At 48.4% G+C, this 6,472-nt stretch overlaps 3 protein-coding genes across 3 annotated transcripts; 2 read left to right on the forward strand and 1 right to left on the reverse strand.

Annotated features, from left to right (window-relative positions):
* Positions 1-97: 97 nt before the first annotated feature.
* On the forward strand, positions 98-1,543 carry ANOM_010574 (uncharacterized protein; the record flags this gene model as incomplete). The annotated part of the gene is made up of 5 exons (XM_015555830.1): positions 98-304; positions 387-495; positions 562-776; positions 845-987; positions 1,042-1,543. Exons 1-5 carry the CDS (start codon positions 110-112, stop codon positions 1,541-1,543), a joined length of 1,164 nt encoding a protein of 387 aa, XP_015402905.1. The 5' UTR covers positions 98-109.
* Positions 1,544-1,560: 17 nt separating this feature from the next.
* Positions 1,561-3,744, reverse strand: ANOM_010575 (glycoside hydrolase family 47 protein; the record flags this gene model as incomplete). The annotated part of the gene is made up of 4 exons (XM_015555831.1): positions 1,561-1,774; positions 1,830-2,119; positions 2,181-2,957; positions 3,032-3,744. 4 exons carry the CDS (start codon positions 3,742-3,744, stop codon positions 1,680-1,682), a joined length of 1,875 nt encoding a protein of 624 aa, XP_015402906.1. The 3' UTR covers positions 1,561-1,679.
* A 1,408-nt stretch (positions 3,745-5,152) lies between these two features.
* Positions 5,153-6,242, forward strand: ANOM_010576 (uncharacterized protein; the record flags this gene model as incomplete). The annotated part of the gene is made up of 2 exons (XM_015555832.1): positions 5,153-5,166; positions 5,219-6,242. The coding sequence occupies 2 exons, from the start codon at positions 5,153-5,155 to the stop codon at positions 6,240-6,242; spliced, it is 1,038 nt and encodes a 345-aa protein (XP_015402904.1).
* Between the last annotated feature and the right edge of the window lie 230 nt (positions 6,243-6,472).

The following is a 6,472-nucleotide window of genomic DNA, read 5'->3' on the forward strand; positions in this document are numbered from 1 at the left end:
AGCCTCATTCCTGTGATCATGGCGCCGTAAGCGAAATGACGGTGTATAGGCGAGTCTATTTTATTTATCCTGTTCCATCGGCTGGGGTCACCTCAGGTCCTCAGCCGTCATGGGCGTGTACATACCCCCAGGCTATTCACCTCCTTTTCAGGTGGTAGACGGCTCCCATCATGGAGCTTGGATAATTATCACCGGTGCTTTGGGACTAGTTGTCTCGCTAGTCAGTTTACTGATTCGTCTTTATGTGCGACTGGTGCTCAGTCCGCCGTTCGCATATGACGACTTTGTCCTACTAGGAGCAACGGTAAGCTCTGACCATCCGTCGGGCTAACTTAATTCGAATCAAAAGATGGCAAGAACTGGTAAAACATCTCTGACAATAATAGATTTTCGCAGTTGTCCAAACCTCGCTCCTGTTCGGCGCTGTGTCTCACGGATTTGGAACGGCTATTGATCTACTCCAGCACCACCAAGTAGACAACATTCAGACAGCACGTGCCCTAATTCCCAAACATATCAGAAACCCAACCTCCTAACGAAGCAACCTATAGCTTATCACAGTCAGCGATATCCTCTACTTGATCACCGTCTACGTCTCCAAATGTTGTGTAGTGGGCATCCACCTCCGCCTCACACCCCAGAAACTCCATAACCGGGTCTCCTGGGCCACACTCGCTCTCTGCACAGCATGGATAATCACATCAGTATCCATTATCGCGATCAACTGCGAGCTAAATCGGCCCTGGAAAGGCGCCGGAGCACAATGCGTGAATCTGGTACGTTCACCGGTTATACCCCCTAGACCCTCAATTACCACCGAACCAGCTAACAGAAACCCATACAGCTAAAACGCTGGCAATTCATCGTCGCAATGGACATACTAACGGAAGTTCTCCTGTTCGCAGTCGCAGCCACCCTCCTAGCCGGTCTATTTATGTCTCTTAAGCGCAAACTACCCATAGGCTTTGCCTTCTTCTTTCGCCTACCGTGAGGATTATCTCCTATTTCCAATTTCTTTATAGCTAGCTGACGTGTGTCTAGACTCGTCATCTTCTCTATACTGCATCTCTGTGCCCTGAATCAAACTATCGCATCACAGGATCCTACTCTCGCTGCCGTCGAACCAATTATATGGGCCCAGGTTGAGCTGCACTATGCTCTCGTCGCATGTAGCGTGTTTTGTCTTCGGCCGTTCATGGCAGCTGTCAGTACGAATTATGGGACGGCAGGCGATTCGAATTTGGAGAGTGGGTCTACGTCGAGGACGCCAAAGGATCAGTCTTCCTCGTCGAAATCAGGGACTAGGGGTTTGCCTTCGGTGGTGGATGGGAGAGAGAGATGGCGTGTGTCTCGGTCGGGAACATGGTCGAAGACTCATGAAAGGCTGGGAAGTGACGAGAGTGGTGCGCAAAAGGCTGGCCCTATGGATTCGTCTATCGAGCTTGTGGAGATGGATGGATCGGATGCTGCTGAGTGTAGTGGAGGGAGGATGTTTATTCGGAAGGATGTACAGTATACCATTGAGTACGATAGAAGGAGTTAGACGCGGTATTAGAATACTTCTATATATCTAATGTCTTTATTATAATCTTCTCTTATGATAGGTATATCCGTAGATAGAATTTAGTCCTGCTAATTTATACCTCCATGTAACTCCTGTGCGCCGAAGAACCCTTTATCTAACCAAATATAAGAGAAATAAGGAATGAAGGCAAAAAGGCTACCGCATCATGTTCACGCAGTTGGACGTCTGAATGGGTGTGCCTCGGTGTTCCTATGTGATTGCGGTTAGTAACTTCTGTTTAAATAACCTTAAGCGGTCATGAGACGATTGCCCGGTGGGGATATTGTGAAGACATACAGTACGTATTCGTCCAAGTTGACGACGTCTGGTTCAGAGAAAATAAGGTAGAAGTACTTGAGCGTCTCTGCAAGCCAGAAACTTTCCATATAGTCCAGCTGTGACGACTCGGGGTTTCGCACATCCGAGATAGCTGCATGCGCGTAGCGAGTCAGGGTCATCTTCTCAATGCTACGGAACATCCGCCATGCAGCATCTTGCAGTTCCTTGTCTCCCGTGATACGGTACATAATGAAAACAGATTCAATAGCCTCCGGTCTAGGTTATCCATCAATATCCATCGAGAACAATATGCTGGGTAGACGAATAGCTGACATACCTCAAGTTATACCTTGCATCTGGAATCTCTGTTACGCCTGGTGGCAGTTTATTGCTGCTGATGATTTTCTGGGCGGCTTCTTCTCCTTGGGAGTATTTGGCGAAACGACGAAGAATATCAGTGTGCCATTTCTGCTCATCCCACTCGCAGTCATCCATATTCTTGCAGGGACTGACATATAGCGCCTCGGGCATGATCCCTGTCGGCATAATATCATATGCCCAGATACAACCGTCGGTCAATTTGCGCGCGATCGATAATTCCTCGGGGCGATCAAACACCTTGGCTCCTATGCCTACAGTCCCTCCGAGAAAGCACTTCAGGTGTTCAAACTGAGGTTCAATGACGGTTTTAGAAGTACCACGGATATTGCCTGCGAACATAATGTCCTTCCCATCCTTGGTCATGCCCCGGAAAAGCAGCCGCTTCTTAATAGAGTTCATCGCCGCGTCGTACATTTTCCGGTATTGATTCGTCTGCGCACCCAACAATATATGCTCCTTTGGAAGATACTCATAAGTGGAGTCGGCCATTCCACCGACAGTGAATCGAGGATCGTTGAATTCCATATCATGTGCATCGACCATCATAGGCCACAAACCGGGTACTTGGGTGTGCAATTGTGCGGATTCCAGCTTGTCGGCAATCCTTTGAATCGCGTCGAAATACTTTGGGTCCTTGGTCAACTGCGTCATTCGGGTGAATTCTAGATTTAGCGAACCCAGCTCGGCAAGAATGGTGTTGCGGCTGGGCTGGATGCCCATTCCTAGAGCCGACCTAGGGAATTGTTAGAACTGTTTTGTAATGCTAACATGGCATTTTTGACCACTTCAACAAAGGCTCTATCTCACCGCGTCCACTCCCAACGAGACTGGGGCATTCTATTGCGAGTATCAAATGAGCCATATATCAGGTCGGCAACCTCTACTGCTTTCTTCAAAAGTATGGGGTAACTTCCGTTAGTTAAATCGTAAGCTCCCAGAAAGCCTCCTAGGTATCGGATATTCGTCTCGAAAACATTGATTTGTGTGGCACCAGTGGTCGAAAAATCAATCTGTTCAATTGCTTGCAGCGCATCTTCGAATTCGTCCGTCAATCCCATGATGACAAGTGAATCGAGAGAATCAACCAGGGTAGCTGCCCATCCACCAAATGATTCTCGGTATTCAGCACTGAGGGGCGACAGCTCATCCCGTAGCCATGCATGTTTCTTGTATCCTTTCCATGCGTGTTTGAAGGCATTCCGCACAGCGTTCTGCTTCTTCACCCTTCTTCTGCGAGTCAACCATGATTCCGCCGGAAATTCATATTGGACGCGGGGAATGGGAGATGGGGCAGCTGTTGGAAGGGGGATATATTCTTCCACAGGGTGTTGCTCAGTGGGATTTCTATAATGGATTAAGTCGTTTCCTTTTCGAGGAGGCCTTGGAGGAGGAGGTCCATATTCTGCGGGGTCGTCAATGTACGGTATTTCCGCGCCTGGCGGTAGACTAGAGAAAAGGATATACGTGAGGAAGACTAAGACAAATGTTGGAAGAAAATAGCTTTTTCGAACGCAAAGCATAGTGTAAAGAGAGAGAGAATAACAACAAAAGTGGCCTTAGTTAAGAAGTTGGAAGGAAGGACAATGGGCGAGGGAATGCTAGTGAGCTTTTGGCAGCTCGAGATTAGGTTGAAAACGAAAGAAACAACATGAAGGAATGTAGATACAGCATGCTCAGAGGTTAGAGTAGCATCTAATGCTGGAGAGGGAAAGAAGAGACTCAAAATCTCCAAGTCAGGAAAAGTCTAGAGCATCCATCAAGGGGGTGAACAAAGCACCCCAGACATTAATTCTGGGTTAATATGGGCAGTTGGAGTACACAGTCCTCCATAGTAATTCAGCCCCAGTGATCGCCGTTGGTTCGACCTGTCTTTTCGCCTTGATTGGCAGGTGAGCATGGAGGCGATTAATCAGGAATGTTGCTGCTTTCCATTATCAAACATCTAGGCAATGATTGGCATGTTGATCGGGAAGAGGAGCCTGGGCGAAAGGTGTGGCTGCATTTTCCTGCCTTAGAGAGTTAAACAGAAAATGATATACTGGGCATTGCGTAATCAAAGTGGTCCCTGGGACCCTTAGAGCCTTAGGGCCCTGGAAGGAGAAGGCTTAGCCCAGCCAAATGTGCTATTCTTGACATGACATCCCGCCTCCAAAGTGCCCCTGTGCTCCACTGTCTCAGCACATCTGCATGCCGTGTCTTGGCTCTGGACGCAGAGAAGGTACTTTGATAATTAGGAATGCGACGTGGGAGAATATCGATGTAGTGGTACCAGACAAGATCAATAAATACGCGAGAAAGATCCAGGTTGACACTTGAAACATCGGTGGATTTTTGGATAAAGTTGTTTTTCCAAGGTGGAGATGGAATCGTAAGTTAGTGGCGCTCAACCATGGTTTGGAGTGGGTGGTCGTGTGTCCCCCTTGGCAGAGCGTTTGCCCTGTTTGCATTGGATGCCTCGGGCAACCACAGTTTGCTCCCAAGATTGACGGTTGCTACATACGGAAGTGTTACTGGATAGGCTATATCATTGTCTATTGGTGTAGGTCAAGTCTACTCGGACGATATCACTTTACTAGCACTCATTAAGTCTGAATGACAGCTGATATCTAATATATTGCCTCTATCGAGTAGGTATGGAACCAAATCGTCAAGCTTCAGTCATTTTGCCATAGTCACTAACAGTGCTAGACCTTCACATGCGACTGGATCTATTATGTACTGTGGTAGCTGTTGAATAGTTGTATTGGGCGAGCGTAGACTCTATTATTACATTGCCGCTCCTTACATCTTGTTTCTTAGGCTTTAGATACCCCCTGGTTTCCCTTTTCTACCAATCGTCTGTTTGGATACTGGATATACCCAGATATCTGGATCGAAGAGTCATACTCTTTCTGGAAAGGTCTATCATCGCTCTGAATTTTCATCAAGATGCCAATCACTGGGTAAGGGATGCCACTTCCATTCGCAAAATTGCACATCCACTGACAGCAACAGAGTCTTCTTCATCCCATCAAACCCCAACGCCTCCACGGCGTTCGCTACAGTTACAGAGCGTCTTCATTCATCATTAGCCGATGAACCCATTCCCGTGGGCCGCTGGGCCCTAGAGCACAAACTGATGCGGGACACCCCATCCTGCTTGCCTGCATCTGCGTCCCAGCGTCCCACACAACCGAGGTACATGCAGTTCCTCTCGCTGACCTATTTTCCAAACCATGGGTTCATTTATACATCTCCGCCACCAGAAAAGGTGCCTCACACTCAACATGGCGCTGGTACTCCCGGCACAGTAGCTCCAGGGGCACCGAGTCCCGCCTCTTCAACCCCAATCCCACAACAGACCGCGACACCTACACAGGCTCCAGCCCCGAACAGTCAAGATCATTCGTCAATGGTCATGACGACTGTTCCATTGCCGGCGTGCAGTACACTCTTTCAGCACTTTGTTTACGCCTGCCAACCATTCTGGTGCCATCGACACACCGTTACGGTTCCTGGTGGTGTCGTCTATGATGTTGGTGATTTTCGGGTCCGAATTGGTGATGTACGACAGACGCAGCCGGCTGCAAGGGTCAGGGGTACGGTTGTAGAGATAGAATGGAAAGGTCCGTCTTTAGTGACGTCCATCGCGTCGCTATTTAACCAATCCAAAAAGGCGTTTGGCGGACCTAGAGATAGCGGCGTGCCCGATGATGACGGTGACTCTGGGATTGACATGGCGTTTCCTGAAGGTCTCGAGGAGGCAGATATTGATGCTGAGTATGCTGCGACTGCAACTTTGATTCGAGAGTTCTGGGCGCGCTTGGGCATTCAAGGGGCGCGAGAAGCGATTCTGGTACAGGATATCGGCAGGGAATCCAAAGAGCAGTTGCGAAAGTTGAAGCAGCTAGGGGACCAGAAAGCGCGCCAACCATCTACCAGTATCGTGGGAAGCGGGCAGCAGGATGAAGATCCCGACCCGGAAGCTGGAGTTGACGTGGCGAGGCAATTCATGGAAATTTTTAGATTCAATCGCTAAAGGGTGCAGAACGTTGCAGATTACGCATAATTAATGGTCTTTACTTGAGCTCTCTCACTTCATGGTGGATGGTTCTCATTAAGACTTAGCAACTTTCCAAGGTACCAAAGATAGCAGCCTATGTCTAGCAAAACGTAGAGAAACGATAGAGCAATATGGGATATGCAAAGGGTCTCTGGTTTTCTTTCTTTTTTTACGAGTCAGCTCGTACGTCTGAGCATCGATCGATG

Source organism: Aspergillus nomiae (genome assembly GCF_001204775.2).
Source record: "Aspergillus nomiae NRRL 13137 chromosome Unknown contig00390, whole genome shotgun sequence".
NCBI lineage: Eukaryota > Fungi > Ascomycota > Eurotiomycetes > Eurotiales > Aspergillaceae > Aspergillus > Aspergillus nomiae.